The sequence below is a fragment of the Amphiprion ocellaris genome, chromosome 7 (assembly GCF_022539595.1).
Source record: "Amphiprion ocellaris isolate individual 3 ecotype Okinawa chromosome 7, ASM2253959v1, whole genome shotgun sequence".
Taxonomy (NCBI): domain Eukaryota; kingdom Metazoa; phylum Chordata; class Actinopteri; family Pomacentridae; genus Amphiprion; species Amphiprion ocellaris.
In genome coordinates, this window is record NC_072772.1 from 10,785,592 (window position 1) to 10,808,991 (window position 23,400).

Consider the following 23,400-nt stretch of genomic DNA (forward strand, 5'->3'; position numbering starts at 1 on the left):
GGTTCAATGTAATAACACCAACAGAATTTATTTGTTAACCTACATAGACGCAGAATAACTAACGCCCCGCCTGCAGTAGTGGGAAAGAAAAACATCACATCAAACGAGCACATACTGGTCAGAAGTTAAGGTCAGAGTTGATTGCTAAACGTTTCCCATGTGCATATTCACACAGTCATTAAACTGCTGTTAAGTTTTCAAATTCAGACCAGACAGAATTTCACCTTTCACTGCACACGGAAGCATTCACATTTGCATCTGTATTTTTTTTTCTCAGCGCAACAGTTTTTTAACATGCATCACCCTTTTGACACTGTGCCATCCAGATACACTATATTGCCAAAAGTATTCACTCACCTGCCTTGACTCGCATATGAACGTAAGTGACATCCCTTTCCTAATCCATAGGGTTCAGTATGATGTCGGTCCATGTCGGCGTGCTTTACACCACTGCATCCCACGCTTTGCATTGCACTTGGTGATGTATGGCTTGGATGCAGCTGCTCGGCCATGGAAACCCATTCCATGAAGCTCTCTGCTGAAGCACTGTTCTTGAGCTAATCTGAAGGCCACATGAAGTTTGAAGGTCTGTAGCGATTGACTCTGCAGAAAGTTGGTGACCTCTTGGCACTATGCACCTCAGCATCCGCTGACCCTGCTCCATCAGTTTACGTGGCCTACCACTTGGTGGCTGCATTGCTGTCGTTCCCACACACTTCCACTTTCTTATAATACAGCTGACAGTTGGCTGTGGAATATTTAGGAGTGAGGAAATGTCACGACTGGATTTGTTGCACAGGTGGCATCCTATCACAGTTCCACGCTGGAATTCACTGAGCTCCTGAGAGCGAGCCATTCTTTCACAAATGTTTGTAAAAGCAGTCTGCATGCCTAGGTGCTTGATTTTATACACCTGTGGCCATGGAAGTGATGGGAACACCTGATTCTGATTGTTTGGATGGGTGAGCGAATACTTTTGGCAATAGAGTGTATGTTACTCACCGATCTGCACTGCTCTCACACACTTTATCTACACAACTACTGACCAAGCAACTGCATATCTGTATGTATGTACAGTTTAAATATGTTAATTCAGGGATGAAGTGATATACCATCTACTATAGCTGGACATCAGGAAGTAACACACAATCACAGGCCAAAGTCAGTAGTATAATTTATAGTGTGTTAGTCACTAACACACTATGAATGTATCTTTTGTTTTTTTTTTGTCAGTGTTCAAAGAAAACAAAAGTCATTAAAGCTGCTGTGTAACACTGTCGACATCTAAAAACAGTATTACAGTTTAGATAATGATCTGACCAAAAACTGAGGCTGTAATACACATCCATATACAGTAATACTAATTGCTCAGCAGTATAAATACTGATTAAAAACTTACAAACCAAGTAGCCTTATTTCTGCTGAGTTCCTGCAACATATAAAGTCACTGTTGGTTTTAAAGTCTCAACAAATTGCACTTTAAGTCCCACAGCTCCCTCTGCTGGTCAAATGACGTTGTTGCTCTGAGGAGTGTTGCTGCAACCAGTCCAGCTCAGATCTTTTGCCCACTCCCCCTGTCTGGTGACTCGCACCTTCACCGGGTCAAACCTCCAGAAGCGCTGTTCTCTGAACAGGTAAAGGCGTCCATCTGGACGGGTCAGCGCCCCGTTGGTTCCCTGCGGCACACCAGTCCAGTCTGTCAGCCTGCGGGGGTAGTAGGGTTCTTGGTGCAGGGTTTTAAGGTCGAGTACAGAGTAGCGGGAACCTTTGAAGATCACCATGTGACCCAGCGGGGCGTAATAGAAGGCACAGTCCGGGTGATGAGGCAGCCCCAAGTCGCTGCTCCTCCTGGGGAAGCCGAGGTCCAGCACACTGCCTTTGTAGCGCCATATACGCTTCCCTGCACAGCATCACACAAGGAACAATGACCTGGTGCTAAAACTTGAAGTTGTCACAGATTCTAAAACGATAAAGCCTTCATTACACATAGAAATAATGCACCATGTCATCATATTCAATCACAAATACATCTATTATTTATCATTTCACATAACATCATAACTCTCATAGCTTAAGATCGCAAACCTTTTAAGAGATGGAGATATTTTCTATAAAAATATAAAAATGCAATAAATTTTACTCCTTTAAAATTAATTTTAAAAACCTACCACAGACAGAAATCAGTGAGACTCTTGAGGTTTAGTGTGTTGAGGAAATGCAGCCTTCTACTAATGATGATTTATGGAGTGCAACGCCTTCCAGCATCTGTACTTTACATAAAACTGCTTTGCATTCAGCAGATAAGAGAATCTTAGTCAAACTGCATGATTTTTGGCCCTTTAGCTGGAAACTTGGCTGAAGCTTCAGTGTACCAGCCTTCAGCACAAAAGTGAGGCTAATTAAAAACTACAGCTGAGGCTTCCGTGCAGTGTAGCCTTTAAATAGCCTTCCTATGCAAAAAGGAACAGGAAAATCTATTTTGGGGTTTTAACCAATATGTGAAGTTCACCAATAGCTTAGGGAATGTCTTTAAAAGGAAGTGAGAGTCCCATTAATGGGCTCGGTGGAGCGGTACCTTTGAAAAAATACCACTTGGAGTCCAGAGGGGAGAAGGCAGCAGCCTCGATGGCCGGAGGAAGGTCAGGCCAGCGCTGACGGAGAGGCAGCGGACCGCTCACACTGCCCTCAGCTGACACTGTCCAGTACACACTGCCCCGAAACACCAGCACTGTCTCATTCTGGTCTGGACGCAAACACAGAAGGAACAACTATTTAGATTACAGCACACAATGTTATGTGTATGTTTTGTACTAATACATCTTTGTAGCTTTAAGAGAACAAGAGTGGAACAGGCATCATTCTGCACAGGCAGAAACGTGGAAACATTTCTGTTTGTGTATCTGAGATGAAACAGAAAGTTTTCCACTGCTGTGCATATTAAGAGGCCACAGTGCCACTTCAACATTATTCCAAAGGAGAGCACTCATTATTACTCTACTTTACATTTCAAAAGTCCCATTGTGTGTTGACAGAAACAAGTGAGTGACAACGATGGACTAGTCCTGTAGGTTGGGAAAATTTAATAAGAAAATGCCCACTTGTTTTGAGTCATGTTTCTTACTAGTTTATGAGTGGTATTTGGGCTTGGTTTTCTCTTGGTTTTGGTCTAGTTTTTAACTGGTTTTGGACTGTCAGTCTGACAGACTGACAGTCTTGGATGTGACTTTGGACTTGGTTTTGAACTACTTTTGGATTTGGTTTTGCACATGGTTTTGGTCTGTGCATATGTAGATATTTTGAAAAACTATTTTTGTGTTGACAGTTTTTCTTTTTCAACAGAGAGAGACAACATCAATTTAGCAAAATATCCAAAGTAAGTCAAAGCAAAGATGTAGATCAGTGCACTAAAGGAATCATAACGATGACTGTTGCTTAGTACAAAACATACATAATATAACATCCAATAGTTACAAATTACCTACTGTGTACGCTGATTGGTCCTTCTTTATTCCTAAACTTTGAGAAAAACATCCCTAAATAAGAAGGAACCTAGCTTAAAAGTTCATTCTTACTGAGCTTTAAACTGCATCTTCATCAGTGTAAAGAGTTGCCATAGCTTGATAAAACTTGTGCTTTCTTTCACACTTTGTTTCGTAACAAATGTCTAATACTGGCTTTGTCCTACAGTTCTATACATAAATATGGTAACAGGAGTGTCTACTGTTTTTGCAGGATTTAGCATCGTTCTTCAGTTTTCCTGACGCCACAGTGATAACCACAGCCATGACAGATTTGTCTGTGTGATCTTTTGTGGATATGTTTCATCTGGACCTCACCCATAGTGATGGCATCAAAGACACCCTGGCAGTAGAGCGGCTGTCCTGGTGTCTCATGTCTGCTCTGAAGCTCTGTGAACTCCCACTCCTGCAGCGCAGCGTCCAGAACCTGACCTGGCAACCTCACAGGACGATCGCCTAATGGTTTACCTGGAGGCAAAACGAAAGAGACAAACCAATGAAACAGAGAGCATCAGAGAAGGCCATGACAGATGAGTCCACTTCATGTCATAATCACTTTGAGTGGGCTGCTGCGCTTGAATTTCCCACAGTGACCAAATAAAGCTCTGAGGATAAACAGTGGGTTACTGACCAGTCTAACGTCTCATGCAGGCCAAAAGCAATTTCAGTGTTTTCTAAATTACACATTATGGGAACAAGTGGAAAGACAAACAGTTTAGAAAATGTTAACATTTAAATTGTCCTTTGCAGGATGTGGCTGTGTTGATGTATACCGATGGATGACATTTACTGCACAGGAAATAAACAACTGACTTTAGATAAAGCCAACGCTAGAGACCTAAACCAATTTTTAATTTTGTAAACTGAGTTTTAACACTAAAACTAGAACCTCACTTTAGTCTTTGTCTTCTACAGCCTCATAGTGTGAACTCCTGGCACGTGGGACAAAAAGAATAAAGAGCAAATGATAGCGCTTCAGACACAATTACAGCCATTTTGTTTGCTAGTAGCTGAACAAACATTTGCATTGGTGGTGGATAAAATCAGGACACCCAAGAAAAGGCGGAAGACTGCAGGAAAACTAGATAAACACACAACAGAGGAAAGCACATGGATTCAGTGTGAGGGAGGGAGCAGGGCTGCAAGATAAGAGTTTGATATCTGACTTCACTCAAACACTAAACGTCGTCTTTGTGCTCTGCAGTGTGCAACAGTGGTGGAGGAGGATCCTTTAAAGTTTAAGGCCCTGTGTTCAACAGTTAACTTCATGTAGTTAAGGTCCCACATTTTACCCCTTCTCAGCAAAATAATGAAAGTGTCACATGTCCCCCAATGTTTAATCTCAAAATACTGCAAAGATGATTCATTTCACCATCACTGTATAACTTCTGGTTTTAGTCTTGTTTTAAATGGGGTGTTTCAGTGTCTATAACTTTAAAACCAGCTGAACCCCGTCTGTCCACGACCCTTTCAGGAAGAAGACTCTCTCTGCATCTGTGATTGTTGACCTCCGACAGCTGTCACAGACGACACCAAGACTATCTCTTGGTACATGGAAACATTAACCAATCTGCAGTAAGTTACTGTTTTTGTGACACGTTTGGTGAGTTTGTCAGACAACATTGCAGTTATTGTGTTAAAATGCAGTATATGTGAGTTCAGAGAGCAGGAGAGAAGCAAACAAATATGAACACCAACTGAGTTTCAGTTGCACTGAAACCCAATATGAAACACAATGATCCACGCAGTCTTTGTTGATTGGTTTCAAATCGATCTTAACTTGTGAGCTGCACTGAAATGTTTCAGCTGATCAAGGTAGCTTAACCTATAAATACGTATTTTCCTCAGATGATCACAAATTTTGCACATAAAAATCTGAATCTATAATGTGGCTGCAGCTATAGAATTTTTTTTCCTCTGAAAAATATTAGAGTAAATGTATAGCAAACTGTAAAATGGAAAAACTCAGTAAAGTACTTCAACATTTTGTCCAGGTGTGCTACTGACATAGATTAGAATTGTCTGTACTTCTGCATAAATGCGACCTAAAACCCCCAACTTAAATTTTGCTTTCAACTTAACCGTCAATCCTAGAGGTTTAAGTAGTTTTGCCACTCACAGATATGTTATATTAGATCCTTTTGTTATATTAGATCCTCAAAATTAAAAAATGACTAGCAAAATGTTTTGTCTCACATGTTGAACCAGGCTCTCCTTATCTACTTTCAAGATTTTTATAAAAATCTGATGTACTTTAGGTCGTATTTATGTAGAAACATGTAGAATTCTAAACGGCTCACAAACTTTGAAGGTTTCTTTAAGGTACTAACTTTCATTTTGCATGATTTTTTATACATAAACTCCACCATATGTGACATCTATAGTCAGACATAACTTTACTCAGATAAAGATTTATTAGCAACATTTTTAAAAGTTAAACTAAATGCGGTACTTGTACTTGTAAACCGCTTTTACATTGTGGTACAGTTACTTCTAAAGGATCCACATGATTCTTCCATCATAATATGCACTCTGTACATACACTGTATTCCACTGAACTGAGAGAGGAGCTCTGGAGAGACTGACATATTCAGTCTGCCTCACATGTGCTTCCTTTCAAATCCCAATGCCAACATCAGGAATGGTTCACACACCCTCTGCCTGGAGCTTTTTATCTTTTAGCAGATGCAGTATTTTCGCAGCGCCAGCAGTCCTGTCAGTTGCTGTTCTTGTCCGTGTCCGTCTCTGGAGCTGCTTGACATTTACATGGGAGCAGCTGCATTGTGCAGATATTACTGCCACGGGGTAGAAATCAGGTTGATAAGTGTACAGGAGAAAAGCAAGCTGCGCTTTGCTAAACTCCACCTGAGGACCTGCTAAAGAATCCTGGGCAACTTTCTGTGAAGCAGCAAAAAAATAAAAAGCTCTCAGAGATCTGTTTTGGATTCTTTCTATAAAGTCCGATAAGAATGTAAAAGCAAAAACACATACAGCTCAGTGACCAAATAAACACTATCTGCTCTAAAAGCTGCTCATTAGTGGAAGTTAATTCAAAATATGGTCCAGCTATGAGTCAAAGTGGCGTAAAGCGCTGCAGGTATTGAGTGCAACTGAGCAAATGCAATTTTAGGAAGGCGGAATATTTCCACAGACAGCACCGATGGGGCTCTGCAGACATTAAGCAGAGAGGGTGGCATCTGGCCGCCTACGAGCTGAATCTCAAGTTCAGAGTTGAATTACCCAAATGATTGTGTGACTGTCCTGCAGCCATGAAAACATTCCTGCAGAGTGTTGTGGTTTCACTGGCCCTGTGCAGCTGCTGCACACCTGAGGCTCTGGGTCACAGCAGAGAAAGCGCTTTGAGCATCTTGCAGATTTTTTGAAAAAATCTCGTGTTACAATTATAGCAGACAGTTGGGGGCTTAAGAAGCTACTTTTGGTGCAAAAATAGTTGCTATACAAACATTACAGTATCAGTTTCTAAGCAGCATGAAAAAAAAACAAGCGATAAGTGAACAGTGCAGAGAGGCACATGTGGAAACCTGCCTCACACATGCCAGGAGGGACAACACGCTCACAGTAAACAGAAACTATTATAGTCGTCATAAGTCCTACGTAATGCTCCCACATTCTGCAGCCACACCAGTAATCTATCACAACAGAGCTGCCAAAACTCACAGGTAAACACTGTGAGACGCTGGATGATAATAATAATAATATACAAACAGTGTGTTATTTGGGCGCACGCACCATCTCTGCTGCCCTCAGTCTGGTAAAACCAGCAGCTCAGAGGTCACAGCACTGAAACCGGCAGAACAGACTGCTTAAAGATAAACCCAACAAAGAAAAAGGATGTTGTTTAGACTCTTTGTGATCAAGATTAGACGTTTTTTCATGGCTGCAAAAAAGTGTTCTGTTGTTCCTCATTCTGTTCTTTAAATCTAACAATTCAGTAATCTCTTTTACAAATAATGCTTTTGTGGATTTTAATCACATTCATAGCTGTGAGCTTTAACACACTAGAGCTCTGAATGTGTTGCTGATGTCAGCTCTCTGGATCTAATCAGACTCCCATTTTAGAAACTGTTGCCCAAACACAGGTTTTAATGAACTGTGGAGACTTTGAACAGGCTTTGTTGTTCAACTCATTCTCACTCCGCACTTCCAGCTGGTGGCCTTCGATCCATTTCACAGCTCAATGCCACAACTCCCAAACTAATGGGCAACAGAACAAAAATGTCTCTGTGTTTCCTCAAAGACAGTCTGGTTTCATAACGACGCAACAATTCGTGCAGTTGGTTTAATAACAACTGACTCTGAACTGCAACCTTATCTCACCGTCTTTAAGTCTTCCTGAGGTCAGACACTGAGACGTTTGTCATCTGTCCACTAAATTGCTTTTTTTTGCAGCCCTTCAGACTTTCAGCCTCAGGAAAAAGTGGTAAAACTGTCTCTGTGTGTCCAGTGAAAGGTGTTACCTTTAACACCTCTGCTCTGCTTGGAGCCACACAAGACACATTTAACATAGACAGCATTTCCTCCGAGGCACTGTTAAGGTTTGCCTTGGAAATGTTTACATCTGGAGGAGAATTTATAGAGAAAACACAATCCAGACGATATCAGCTTGTCTGAATCTTCTCACCGTACAGCTGCTGCACTGCGATGATGTCGTCCCAGCTCAGAACCAGGCTGCGGCCCAGTTTCCTGTAGTACGGCGACATTAAAGCGTGACGAACGGGGGAGTGTTCCAGTCCCAGAGTGTGTCCGATCTCGTGGGCGGTAACCATGAACAGGTTGTGTCCCTTGTGTCCGTTCAGCGTCCACCTCTCTGCCATGTCGAAGTGGGCTTCACCTCGGCGAGGCAGGAAGGCGTGAGCCAGAGTTCCCCCTGAACAGCAAAGAGGAGGCACAATTAATCACTATCTATCACAGTTCAGGTATAAATTCTCTTTAAATCTGAGCAGGTTTTACTATTTATTGGAAAATTACTTCAACTTACATGTAAAACATGCCATAGTATGTTTTTATACAACATTTTCCAACAGAACTGTGAACTCTCTCTGGCAGGCGTGCAAACCTTCCTGGAAATGTTCAATTTTTCCTTGAAACTTTCATGAAAAAGTCCTGGAAAATTCATGTAACATTCTCATATGATTCCACGAAAATTCCCATAAAATTCCGGAAAATACCTAGAAAATTCCCATAAAATTTCCAACAAAAATCTGAAAAAAAGTTTGGAGAAATTCCTGGAAAATTCCCATAAAATTCTTGGAAATTTTCCATAAAAAATCACAGAAAATTGCCATAACACTCCTAAAAAAATTGCCAATAAATACCCATAAAATTACCAAAAATTCGCAGAAAATTAAAATTGGCATTAAATTCCTATACAATTTCCCAAAAAATGCCATTAAATTCCCATAAAATTCCAAAATTCCATAAAATAAAATTCCTGGAAAATTTCTACTACATTTCAGAAAAATTTCCATATATTTCTGGAGAAAATCTCATAGAATTCCTGGAATATTTCCACAAAATTCCCATAAAATTTTCAAAAAATTTAAATAAAATTCTGGGAAATTTTCCCAAACATTGCAATAAAATTCTCAAAAGACTGTCATAAAATTCCTGGGAAATTGTAAAAAAAAAAAAAAAAAATAAATAAATAATAATCCCACAAAATTTCCCCCAAATTCCTGCAAAATTCCAATAAAATTCCCAGAACATTCCCACAAAGTTCTAGGAAGATTCCAGGAAAATCCAGGAAAATTCCAGAAAAGTTGTGGGAAAATTCCCAGAAGTAGAATTTCTGTTATTATTTACTTCATGAAAATTGCAAAAAATTTTGAATCATCATGTACAATATTTTCCAAGTGCCCTGTCACTGCTTCATGTGCCAGAGATGAATTGTTTCACCTCTGAAAGAATTTGCAAGGTTAAGACGGAGACAGAGAGTCTGTGTGGCGTCTCTGAACAAACTGTTCTGCAGACCAGCTGAGGACGTCCGACTAACCTTCAGTCTGTCTGCTGTATAAAAGACTGACGTTTGTCTGGCGCCACTCGGCTCATTCACTTGACTGTGAGTTTATCTGAAGATGCTGAATTGAACTTACAGAAGGACAAATTCTTGACTCTGCCACCACATACTTACACGATTTCCTCATGCATCCCTATCAAATTTTAAATTGTGTTATATATTCACTGCAACAGTAACGGAGGAAGCTTTCATTGTGCAGGAGTGAAAGAAATGCATTAAGGGGCCCCGTAAATTCACCAGTGTGGAATAATTTCCAAAAACATCTCTGGGTTAATGGGATGTTTCCATACGTCCCACAGGACATTAACTCGATCAGTTTACATGTTTATATTAAATGTAAAATTTTGTAATTGTAGGATTCAGATTAGTGTGTAATCAAAAAGTTACATTAATGGGATTGTTTACAGTAATCAGGTTAGTGTGTACGCATAAACACCAGGAACGGTTCGTTTATTGCTCAGGAATTTGGGATCAAGACAAATTCTGCAAGAGAGACCAGTGAACAAATTATATACACAAGATCAGAACATCCCAAAACAATCACTGCAAATACATTCATTAAATCTAGAACAAACTACTCCAGTTCAGTGTTTGTAGGAGGAACTACTTGGGATACTAATCTGTGATCAGGTGTTGGGTTATTAGCTTAATGTCATCAGCAGAAGAACCTGTAGATCAAGGCCTAACAAATGAAAACACAGGCAGAGATCAGTGATGATTTGAATAAATGTGCAACTCTGACCTGGTCCATCAAAAGCGTTGCTGGCCCCGTCGTTGTGATCTCCCTCATAGAAGGCCAGCCTGATGTCTGCGGGGCCTCCGGGGGCCTCCTGGAAGACCAGACCCGACACGTTGCTCCACAGCTGGAAGGCAGCGCGCACCGCCAGCCGCACGGAGCTCAGAGACAGGTGGTGAGGCCAGTTCACGATCTGGTAGGTCAGATGACGCTTGTACCACTTCTCAGCTGGAGAACAACCACAGAGACACAAACAGAGATATGAGGCATGCAGGTACGAAGCTCACAGTCTGATTCTTCACCAACTTACAGTCTTATCAGGAACTGGAGATAAGCTCAAATCGCAAGATAACCAAAAGAAGAAGACGGAAATATTCTTGAGAGCATAAAGAGGATACTTTCAGCCATTCATCAGTTACAGTGAAGATGATCTACAACAATACAAGTAAAAGCAAACAAACTTAAGAAATCCAGTGAGCTAGAGGACATATTTGAATGGCATGAGACACTTCTCTTCTTTGCCAAAGACATAACTAAAATGATGAGTAGGAATGGCATTCATGAAAAGAATGGTGAAAGGCATGCGAAGCCACCACTGCTACACTTCTATTCTCATTTGGATCAGAATCCCTCACCAAAAAATACCTAGATTTACACTTAAAGAAAATATTATGCTGTCACTTACAGGCTGCCACGTCACATAAAGGTGTTTGGTGTCACAGGATTGCTTCCAAAAGCAGAAGTGTTAATTAAACACAAGAAAAGCAAAATCCTCAGAGGTCCACATGAAAAAAAAGTCTAAAAGTTGGAGAAACAACAACTAAAACTCACAGCAAGATGCCACATTTGCTGCTTCCATACTGGAGCATACCATCTGCTCAGATTACAATAGGGAGGCGACACCAACACAAACCTTTTAAAATGCAGAATAACAAACAAAACACAAATGTATGATTATATTGCTATTGGTAAGAATGAAAATGCATCTGCAGAGGCACAAACACATTCATGGGAAAACTCAGAATGAATTTCAAGCACAACTGCTTAACCTTCCCTCCACAATTCAGTTCAATTCAGCCAATTAGAGGAGCTATCACTAATTTTGAGCTCAAATGAAATGCACATCTCAAAAGATATGTTCGGATTTCTCTCGTTTAACCTAAAGTAATACTTCCATGCTCATACACACTGTGAGAGTTGTTGTTCCTCTGGTTTACACTTTTTTTTCTGTACAAAAACGGCTTTAACAGTCTGAATAATCCAAATCAACAGGGGTATCTTCCAACCCCCAAGTATTTTCAGCATTTAGTCTTTAGCTTGCTTTGTTTTGTTTTAGTTTACTTACTGAGTTATGGAAGAGCTGCAGGAATATTAAACATGATTGTATTCTGTTTCAAAACCTATACAGTTACTTACCAGATAAACTGAATACCCCCAGATAAGGCCTTTTTCCATCCTCAGCTATAAGGTTGGAAAGAAACATTTACACATTCTAGTGAGACACTGAAATTTGTCTCAGAGCTGCTATGATCAGCTGACTGATCCAACATCAGAAAATAAGTACTTAATAAGTCAACTCATAGTCTTTTTTCAGGCAAAAATGCCAAACGTGAGGTATTTTCAGGGGCTTTGCTTTTCTTTGCATTTAGATAGATAGATAGACAGACAGACAGACAGACAGACAGACAGACAGACAGACGGACGGACGGACAGACACACAGAGAGACAGATGGACAGACACTTTATTAATCCCAAGGGAAATTCAAATTATTAATATAGTATTATAATATTAATATCAGCAAAGTAATTATCTCTGGTCAAAACTAATTTGTTTAACTTGCATCTTAAAAATGGTTCTGAATTTCAAATGAATCTCCAGTCTTTTGTTTTCTTTCTGTCTCATGTTTGAATACATGCCAGGTATTTACACTGGCTTTGTCACCTTAGTTTTATGGTGTTATCATCGTTGTATATCACGGGTAATAGCATTTAGAAAAGAGTTCTTCAAACAGTTATTATTATCACTTACTGATGTAGCGATGTATTTACATCTTGCATGTCCTGGATCATAAATTTGGATGCGATGTCCCCAGTTTCAGTCAGTTATGCTTTGAAGTAGAACCTCTGTGAATCCAACAGGCCGAGCCAAAATGACAGGATGTTAACCACGTCAGCTTACAGCTGGGTAAACTAACAAGCACTTTGAGCACATCCTTGACTAAACAATTTACTTCAACACGTGTCTGTGGTTTCTTAGCTTAGCCGTAATTGCATGTGCTGCAAACTTCAGAATCTCACATTTGTTCGGGGATAGAGAGAAGGGGGAGTAACATGCAGCCGTTCTTTAATTTACAGGAGACTAATCTGTTCATGTTTATACACAGAATTACACAATATAGGAATGTGGAGACAAAGCAAACAGGCACAGACTGTAGACCATGTAGAGCACATCCACAACAAGCACAGAGGCTACTGGGCAGGAAACAGTCATTAGATTATATGAACCTTTAGGGAGAGGCAGCTGGAGAGGCTGAGGGACAGTTTAACTCCGAGAGTGGACAGAGCTGGAGACAGAGTTGGAGACAGAGCTGGAGACAGAGCTGGAGACAGAGTTGGAGACAGAGCTGGAGACAGAGTTGGAGACAGAGCTGGAGACAGAGCTGGAGACAGAGTTGGAGACAGAGCTGGAGACAGAGCTGGAGACAGAGTTGGAGACAGAGCTGGAGACAGAGTTGGAGACAGAGCTGGAGACAGAGTTGGAGACAGAGATGGAGACAGAGTTGGAGACAGAGCTGGAGACAGAGTTGGAGACAGAGTTGGAGACAGAGCTGGAGACAGAGTTGGAGACAGAGCTGGAGACAGAGCTGGAGACAGAGTTGGAGACAGAGCTGGAGACAGAGTTGGAGACAGAGTTGGAGACAGAGATGGAGACAGAGTTGGAGACAGAGCTGGAGACAGAGTTGGAGACAGAGTTGGAGACAGAGCTGGAGACAGAGCTGGAGACAGAGCTGGAGACAGAGCTGGAGACAGAGCTGGAGACAGAGTTGGAGACAGAGCTGGAGACAGAGCTGGAGAGCGCCTTATAAACAAGAGGAGAATTTTAAGAAGGTGCACAGAGTTTTCTGAAATAAACCATCTCTGCAAAATGTTACATTTACTGGTTCATCTATCCAATGATATGTGGTTAAAAAAACACAGATGCATTGCTCTGTTTCTACATTACAGCCATGCAAAGTCCTCATGATTTTACAGTGCAGGACAAAATAATGTTGGCTACTATGAAGAATGTCATCACCTGGAAATGGCTGCGGGCAAAACTCCCATTAAAGTAGACAAAGTGGACTAAAAATGCCAATGAAATAAACTGAGCAAGTTTCTACGAGAAATTGACCATTACCTTAAACCTGCAATAAATTATTTTTCTGCAATAACTCTTTTTGATGACCAGTGACAAGGGCTTTACGGGTTTAAACATACTTTCAGAGCTGATGCTTAAGTAAGAAGTGGCAACATAAATCAAGCACATTTACAGTTGTCAAAATATTTTTAAAAGGGCCAAATGTGAGTGGGAGGTCTGCAAACGTGCCTCCATTACACACTGCAGCTCAATCATACAGCCGGTCAGCCTTGAGAATTCAAACCTGCAGACGATTTTGTGTTTAAAATTATTTTGATGGCGTTTGCACTTGGTTAAATAACGCACAGCGAGGAGGAGATGGGAGCGATATGCCGGAGGTATCCACTGTACACTGTGGACCGCTGAGAGATCTCAACAGCACCCTGGAGACGGGAAAATATCTGGATATCAAGAGTCATTAAGACATGGGTTTGGCAATGACATCAGTGTGTTTCTGTGTGGGTAAACACACAAACTGAATTTGTGCTTCAGCAGCAACTTGAGTGTTGCGTAAACTTGGTCCCTAGCATGTTTTTGTTGCAAGAAATATGACACAGTAAACATGGAACAACCATAACCATTTAGGGGAAAATCAGTCCTTCCATAGATTTATTATATTCAAAAAAGATGCAAAAAAATTAAGAATTCAACCTCAAACATGAAGCCACATGAAGTCAGATTTCTACATGACTTGATTCTTCATCAAATTTTTACTGTGAGAACGCTCGAGTCTGTGGGACGTTTTCCCATCCCAGCCTTAATTTTCATTCCCAGATGAACTATATGTATTCGGCCCATAACCACACATGTGCAGATCTGGATTCTCAGCAGGACTGAGGCGCCTTCTCTCCATCCCAGACCGCCGCAGAGTAAGAGGTCCCTGAGGACGGCAGAGAGGCCAGGAAGTCCGATACGCGAGACATTCCAAGACTTCCCTTATGGAAGCAATTAACATGATGCCCACTATAACAGCAGTGTAGGGGGGGCGGTTTATCAGCGGCGTTAGGAAGTGACTGAGATCATCTGATAGCTAAAGTTATTGTTTGTGGAGGTGCAGAGAGATTTTGTTTGTTGCTGGTGTGAGGAGGAGGCTGTTTGACACGTTTCTGACTGCACATCCAGCTAGTATTGCTAAAAAAAAAAAAAAAAAGATTTTCAAGAGCCCGAGGTCCATCACATGGCTTGTTTTGTCTGGTAGAAAGTCTAAACCCAAATATCTTTCAGTTACAGTGATAAGAGAAAAGAAGCAAAATGTCACACTGGAGATGCTGGAAGGGAAACTTTCACTTAAAAATCAAAGAATCGATCCTCAAAAAAGTTTCTGACTACAACAATGAATAGAGGAACTTCTGCTCCAATCTATGCTGCTGAGACAGAGTGAAATTACAGCACATGGTATGTTGTTATTATGGACACTAAGTAGTTAAGAGTTTGCAGTACAAGGCACAGATCCATGAGTGCACACCTCTGAAAAACACACACACACACACACACACACACACGCACACACACACACACCTATTCCACTTAAATCACTTATCTCAACCAGGGTGGTGGAATGCCAGCTCTGTAAATATCAGTGGGAGCTGATTCCACCACAAGTCAAGGTCTGTTTTCAGTTTCCAGGAAGCTCAGAGGTGTTCACCCTAAACACAATCACATCACACCACAGCTGAGAGTGAACAAGTAGTGCAGTCCGACTGACTCATCTCCATGTTTCCTCAGCCGTGGGCTTCGTTTAGCAGCAGCGTCAGCTGTCAAGGACACACAGCTCAGAGTTAAGTGCTTCGTTTACTGGAAGCTGAGGATGGATCACAGGTGCTGAATGTTGAGAATTGAAGGGAATGAAACTAAAGAGCTGGTGGACAAACACCTGAATTATCAATACTACTGACACCAGGTCTTGTTTTGACTTTCTAGTTCAAGAAGGACTGATTCCTTTCTCTGCTTAGATCACGTTCTTGAACGTGCTTTCAGGGTTTTTTGGTTCCCTGTTGCTGCTCCTCGACATCTGCCATTAAAACTGTCTTGTTTTCTGACATGCATGTGATCAAATCATTAACAGAGGATTGTAAAAAAAATAAAATAAAAATAACAGTGTAATGTCTGGTAGATGATTTGGAACAAACATGTTCAGATGAATCCTATAAATGGTGCATTCACCTAATAAAGGATAGTACACGTCTCAAATAACACAATACCTACTTTTAATACTGATATATACAGAACCAAAGTATAAACTCAGCAGGTATTATTTCATTAAGTTCTATCCTTCTATTCTTTTGAACATAAAGTATTTGTTGTTTCATCACATGGCATCTCCAAACAGAATAGATGCCACAAAACAACCACGTACAAGTTTACTGGAAATGATAATGTGCAGATGTAGAGTGGAGTCATAGACCGGAAATCACAAATCAGTAAGTAACAAGTCACACATCTGCGATGCATAATATTAATGAGGTTGTTGATGCTGTTTGTTGAATGTTGTCCCACTATTCCTGAAGCACTTGGAGACATGACATGTCCATCACATACCATGTGGTGTGAAACTATTTCTTAGACCATAAATAGTGAAGTTGTAGACATTGGAGTGTCTGTTTACAGCCATAACTGATATACAGCATCTGCCATTCCAAATGTCTGTTCTCATATTTCTCCTGACTAAAGCTGCAAAATGTGGCCTTAAAGAGTTCTTTTACAGTCACTGATCAATGCAGTGTCTATGTGCTGGTCACACTATCTGATCATTGTACTTTAAAACCACGCCTGACTAAGGCGGTTGATAATTTGTCACCAGTTGAACAACAAAAAGAGTTTTGTCCACCGCTAGTTAATTTTAACCATTTTCTAATCAGAACAACAGAAATTAGTATCTTTACTTTTTCTCTGAGTCAGAATAAAGACAATTTCCACGCTGCATTTATATTTCTGCTTATTGTATATTGGTAGCAGTATTGATTTCGGTGATTCTGGCTCTGGTCAGTACCAGAGCAAATTTGTAGTACATGAAAATACAATTTTTGCAGCACAGTGGAACACTGGTTGATGCTTTAAATAGCAAAACGATTCAGGTTTTGAACCTGCTGGTTGGTTGGGGTCTTTCTGGAGTTTGCATGTTCTGACTGTGTGGATTTTCCTCCTACAGTCCAAAGACATGCACGATGGATTAATTGGTGATTCTAAATTGGCTGAGTGTGAGCACACACGGCTGTCGGTCTCTTTGCGTTAGTGCGGTAACAAACTGGCGACCTGTCCAGGATTTATCCCGCCCCCTGCCTATGGCCAGCTGCTATGGACACCAGCTTCCTACGATTTTCAACAGGATAAAGCAGGTATAGTTGACGTATGGATGTAAATTATAAATTTCAACCTGAGGGGGACATGAATGTTTGGAGCAAATTTCACAGAATTAATTCAACTGCTGTCAAAACATTTCACTCACAAACACGGATGTCAGCTTCACAATGAGGCCAGAGGAAAAGTCTAAGGATCACCAGAGTTATTAGTGGACATCAATCATTAGGAGCAATGATTGTCCTAATAGAATAAGATCCTAATAAATTAATGGAAATGTTGACATGTTGATTGTGGCAGCAGGAAGGTCTGGAGATCAACAAAATCACTGGGTTTGATTCTCTGGGACCATGAAGGTCTGCACTAAATGTCTTGATCATCCGTCCAGCAGATGTTGAGATGTTTCAGTCGACTAACTGACGACCAACTCCGTCTTCCCTCGAGTCACTGAATTAGCAAAACTGCACATAACTGAGGCCTTCACGCTGAATGTCGCTGCTGATTGCTAAGTAATTAGTCTTCCTATTAAATGCATGTTTTACTGGCACTTTGCCCAGAATCTGAATCTGTCAGATCAAACGTCGCATCCAAACATGAACCTCTTCCAGCACACATTCTTCAAGCCACAAGCAGAAACATATCTGCTGCTTCATTATACGCTCAAGTAACGCAATGTTTGAGTTCAAGGCGGTGGTTGTACAGAAGTACAATGCTCCTGCTCACACTAAAGCTATTACCTTGTGTATCTACACCAGTGGATATGTGAAGCCAGATCAGTGAGAGGTTTGACCTGAGGGTGTAAAAGCATCTGCCAGTACTGCTGCTTTTTGTGTAACCGCACTGCTGCCTGTCATATGACTCACGTCTGGAACCACAGCAATGACACAGAGCTGTTTTCTCACGAGAACAGGCTGAAATCCATCCAAACAGTCAGTCACTCAGCGAGACGTCCACTCATTCAGCCGCCAACATATCTGGCCATTGAGATAGCTGGCCGGTTTGGCAAACAGCGTAATCCAGTCAGTCAGTTATGGATGTGTTTACCAGAAAGAGCATGTCAGGTACTGACATGAAGAGGCAGCAGAAAACATCAGCCGCCTCTGCATTCCCTGAACATTAGCCAACCTTGTCAGTGACAGGAAGGAATGCAGAGGATTCACACACCATGAGGCTGGAGGCACATGAAGAGAGAGAGGGAGGGAAACCTCACCGCTCTGCTGGTGATGTCGCCAGGCTGCTACTGCTTCACTCAAGACAAAAAAAGACACAAAAACATGGGACATTTATCCATGCTACAGAATGTTTTCCAGCCTGTAAAACCAGAGCATGGTGTGAGCAAATCCAGATCCACACCAAAACATTTTATTTGTCCTGTTGTCTCACTGTCAACTGAATTTTCACCAAAATCTGTTGAAGTGTCTCTTGAGGTGAGTTGGTCTGTTAACCAACAAACAGGAGAGCAACAAAAATCATCCCAGAGGAGACAGTAACCTAATAGGAATACATTTAAAACACTGATTAAAAGTGGGAGCCACATGTTCATCAATGTGGACTGAAAATTCCAGCTTCTGTCTTTTGTGATTTTGCCCCTTTCAGTATCTCGCACACGTGTTTGTATCAGGAGTGAAATTACAGCTTTTAGTAATTCCCAGAGATTTTCAATAAAGCACTCGAAGCTTCTGCTCAATTACTAAATGGAAGCTGCAAAAAATTTGGCAGCTGCACTCTTAGCCACTGTTAAGCTCTTCAAATCCTGCAGTCTTTCACCAGTTTATGCAGCAAATCTCTCCAATTAATGCTTTGGTTTCTGTGTATATGGCAGAAAATTGCAACAATCAAAAGGAGCCTCGATCGCATGTTAAAGTAGGAATCAAAGCACACAATCAAACTGACATAACTGGTCAAAATGTGGAATTGGAGTGGAGATTTCAATAGGAAATTTGTACTGCTCAGAGAGAAAAAAAGACCTGCAGATATTGTATTTTGTTTGGGAAAACACTGACATCTGTCAAATCATATCATAAACTAAAAGATTATGCAGCAGATTGACAGGTCTTTTTGATGTATTTTGTCTATCTTAATGCAGAGAGAATCATTGTTTCCACCCAGCAAACATTACGTGAAAGATACATAGACTTGTGACAGTGTAACTGCAGTTAAAAGCTGCCGCGTGCACCATCAGACACCCCACCTGCTTTAATTACAACCCTCAGCTCGATTTAGTGCTTTGGTTTACGGAGCTGAACCCTCCCAGTTAACTGTCGGCTCTTTTAGGACCACAGCAGGACACGCGAAACCTCCACAGACAAGGCGACGACTGACACACACACCAGTCACACAAGCACACATGCTCTGACTCTAAAACACACACACATGAACATGGTGTCTGTGATACGTGCACACAATACCTTGGCCAGCAGAGCGCCTCTTGCGGTGATGCCTCTTTCCAGTGAAGATGACATTCACTCTCTGAGCCCAGATCTGCTGGCTGCCCTCGTCCGACACCCCACAGCGAGGCTCGGCCATCTGTCGCAGGGTGGCGCTGTCCAGTTCACCAGTGACGGGGAGACGGGACAGCCACTGGAACTCACTGCAGAGAGGGGAAATCATGCCATTAACATGTGAATCAAGGGGATTTAAAGATAATGCTGACTTGGGAAACTAAGCACCTCAAATTTACACTTGGACTGCAAGTAGGTGTAGCATTCAGAAGGCTTATAAATGGTTGTAGATATATAAAATGCGAGTTCTTGAATGGACTTCAGTGTCATGATGCCATGCTTGGATGGTTTATGGTACAGTTTAAAACAAAAAGGAGGTGAATGGATAAAAGGATGGCATTGGAGCTTCATAATTACTTGAATTACAAGCTATTGCGTAAATGGATGCAGTGTCTACGTGCTGTATTTATTTACATCAGATATCAACTCACACCAGAGAATTCCAATGACACTTTTTACCACATTATATAAGTTGCTCACAGTTTTCTAACCCTCAGTTCCAGCTTTCAGTGCAGGTAAAGTGTTTTAGTCCATTACAGTACAGTCAGTGGTTGAGCCAGAGGGCGAGGCTCTTGAAATTCCTGGTGATGGTTCAGAGAAGGTTCACGAGAGGTTTCCCAGTTCAGAGGTGAGGGTGTGTTTTACTGCCCCGCACTGACATTCAGCCTCGAGGCTCGTCCCACACCGAGCTCACCCTCCCTCACCCTCCCTCCTAATAAACCAAACTCTGCTGCTGCTGCTGCTGCAAAAAAAAAAAAAAAAAAATCTACCCCTTTGCTCTACAGTTAAAAAAACTTTCATTTCCACACCATCACTGAGGAGCAGCTTCCAGAGAGCTTCCTGTCACCTACCGGATGGCTGACTGCACCTCGACTGCGTTGTGGATGTGGTGATCCTGATGGAGGTAGCCATACTTCTCCAGAAAATCCTGCAAAAGTAACCAGACTGTGCATTACAAACACTCCAAGTAGACATACAAACCAGACAAATGCTCGATTGTTGTGCATCCAAATGGATTTCAATAAAAATCAGATTACATTTTAATTTTGTACAGCGAAATTTTAGATAAAGTCCCGTTGATTACATACAGTAACATAATATTTCTCTGGTAAATCCCCAGAGATGCATACCTTCCCATGAGGCAAAAAAAAGCCCATAAAAATGTAAAGATAATGTTCCTTTCCGACTATATCTGCTGTAGGTTGCTTTGCATACATGAAGACCACCCATAAGACCAAGAAAGCCCCGAGGCGTCCCTAAAAATCATAGTTATCATTCAGCATGTATATACAGTATACAAGGCAAGAAAAGTCCTGAAATTTCCCAACTATCATATCCTTTAAAAAAGAACCAACAGCGTACATGACAACAGCTGTTGTATTGTGATCTTGGAGTTTAATATTACCATCCCTCAATCAGTCAGCCTTTTATGGAGCACGTTTGCGTGTCGAGACAACAGCAGCACGGCTGATTACAGATGTGGTAAAGTTGGGCTGGAAATTAAAATTGAGCTGATGAGAGACGTGCTTCTACAAATAGGAATGTTCAACAAGAATGTTCCTTTGTCCCATTAGAGACACTGAAAATGCCAGGAGGCTTTTTTTTTTAAATGTAAGAACAAACTGAGAGAACACATGTAGCAGCCTAATGCTATATAAGGTCTTCCAGCCTCGGTGAAGAAAGTGTGCAGGGTTGGGATGGTGAGAAAAGACAGCTGTCAGATTAAACCGAACCACAGAGAGGCAATAAAACTGTAAAACGCTAAAACATCCAGGGACATAGCTGTTCCTCTTTTAGAAATGGGTTTGGTGTCCTTGTATGTCAAATGCAGCTAGACAGCTAAAAAAAAACAAAAAAAAACAAAAAAAAAAACCTCTTTTAAACTCTTTTTTATATTTCAAATTATTGAATACATGAAATATCAAATTACAAAAATTGTGAATGTACATGTCTAATGTAAAATGCCATTAAATCATGTAATTGTAAACAACCATAAAATTTCTCTAATATTTTCTTTTCAAAATTATTCAAACTGTTACATTTAAGGGTAATACTGTGATTATTTTTCTAAAACTAGACAGATTTGGTGTCAATTAATAGAAAAATGAGCATTGGTTCTGTAACTTTGCGTTGATTTGTTTGTTAAAGCAGCGACATCCTCTATGATTAGACGTTTTCACAACAAAAATGTTAAATAAATCCAGCTGCTGAAATTATACCATGAATGACATGGAGCAAATGTCAGTAAATTGCATTTTACTGTAATTTTACAGCGAGATTTGTTGATAATGTTCAGGGATATTCTTCTAAAATATCCTAAAATTTCAGATTTGATTTTCTTTGTTGTGATTGTTTCTATTTATGCACAGATATTTTTTATATTTTGTATGTTCTATCTGTTTTTTTTCAGGCAGCACTTTTGCCATATTTGACATATTAGAGAATTTAAAGCATTACCATCATATATTAAAGAAAACAGATGTATAGTTCATATCTCACACTTTGAAATACCATAAAATAATTTACTCAAATCAGCTTAAAATGTAAGGAAATTAGTTTTGCTCATTTCTATCTATCTTAGCATGAGTTCTTATAATTTGAGGCATGCTGACTTACCGTTGTGTTGTCATACAGGTTAAAATTGACCCATTTTAAAGCTTGAAAATGTGGAAAAAAATATATCTTCACAGTGAAACTTCTGATGTCCACATTTTCAACATTTTTGAGAAATCTTTGAACATTTTTTGATGGAAAGAAATGTTAAAAATGCTTCTTAAGAACATGCACAAAAAAAATCAATCAACTTGATTTTTATGTGAATGTTCTTAAGAAAATATTAGAAGTTTTGCTGATATATATGTAATCACTTTAGATATTTTTATGATTATTTTTGGAAAATTTTTACTCTTTTGAAAATACAAGAATTTTCTTGCCAAATTTGGGGCATTTTTTAAAAATAAAACTTTTAGGGAATTATTGGCATTTTCTTCTTTTCTCTTTTTTGATGAATTTTTTTCAGACAAGGAAACAATATTTTTGGTGCCCGTAAATGAGGACAACAGGAGGGTTAAAACGATGTATTGAAGGAGCAGCTAAGAGTTCACTCAAGTTCATTTAACTGTTTCACATCTCAAAAGAAAACTTTGAATCAGTTAATCAACCCAAGTGCAGCTGATTCAGATTGTTAGACAGCAGAGAAATAAAAGTTTTAAGCCTATGGTTTACAGCTTTAGTTGTTACAGATATTAGATCGTTTGAGCTCGGTTAGTTGCAACAGAATACGAGGTCTAATGGAAATTCATCGTATTTATCGTTTTACCGCTGAGTTCAGTCATTAAGTATAAATGCAATAAAACGAGGTCTGTCTCGGAGCTGTTTGGACTATTAGCTTAAGCTTTTGAACGTTGGCCACTTTAACCGCCGCGGTTTCTGCCTCAAACTTCATCTCTTCGGGTAAATTCAACATCAGTACCTCCGGCTCCAGCAGCAGCAGCGGGGATCCTCCGGCGGGCAGCCCGGTGATGAGGATCAGGATCCAGACGCTCCTCATGTCCCGACCTGCAGCTCCGCGGCTCATAGCGGGACAAACACGCCGTCACAACACCGCACATGTCGGGTCAACATTTCCTAATACCGTCCTCATGGCTGACTCTGTTCGCGGTGGTAAAGTGAGAGCAGGAAGCCGAACATCTCCATCCTCCAGAGAGGACTGACGGAGCTGACCGAGCAGCAGAGTAGTGGAGGCGGAGGAGGTGGAGGTGAAGCACCGCCCCTCCCTGTAGACAGCTGCGGGACAAACCAGCTGCAGCTCAAATGCACTGGATGTCTGTGTTGTTACAAAGCTTGGTGTATAAACTCACATTACGCACAGAGAAAAGATCACAGTTTTAATATCATTTTGGGAGAAAAAAAAA

The 23,400-nt window shown here is 40.7% G+C and overlaps 1 protein-coding gene across 1 annotated transcript; it reads right to left on the reverse strand.

Annotated features, from left to right (window-relative positions):
• Positions 1–2: 2 nt before the first annotated feature.
• Positions 3–23,283, reverse strand: mmp28 (matrix metallopeptidase 28). The gene is given in 9 exon segments (XM_023294508.3): positions 3–1,900; positions 2,576–2,743; positions 3,837–3,986; positions 8,161–8,406; positions 10,298–10,519; positions 19,394–19,575; positions 20,338–20,414; positions 22,959–23,048; positions 23,050–23,283. Coding segments are annotated over 9 exon segments (1,578 nt in total). The 5' UTR covers positions 23,098–23,283; the 3' UTR covers positions 3–1,505.
• Positions 23,284–23,400: the final 117 nt, after the last annotated feature.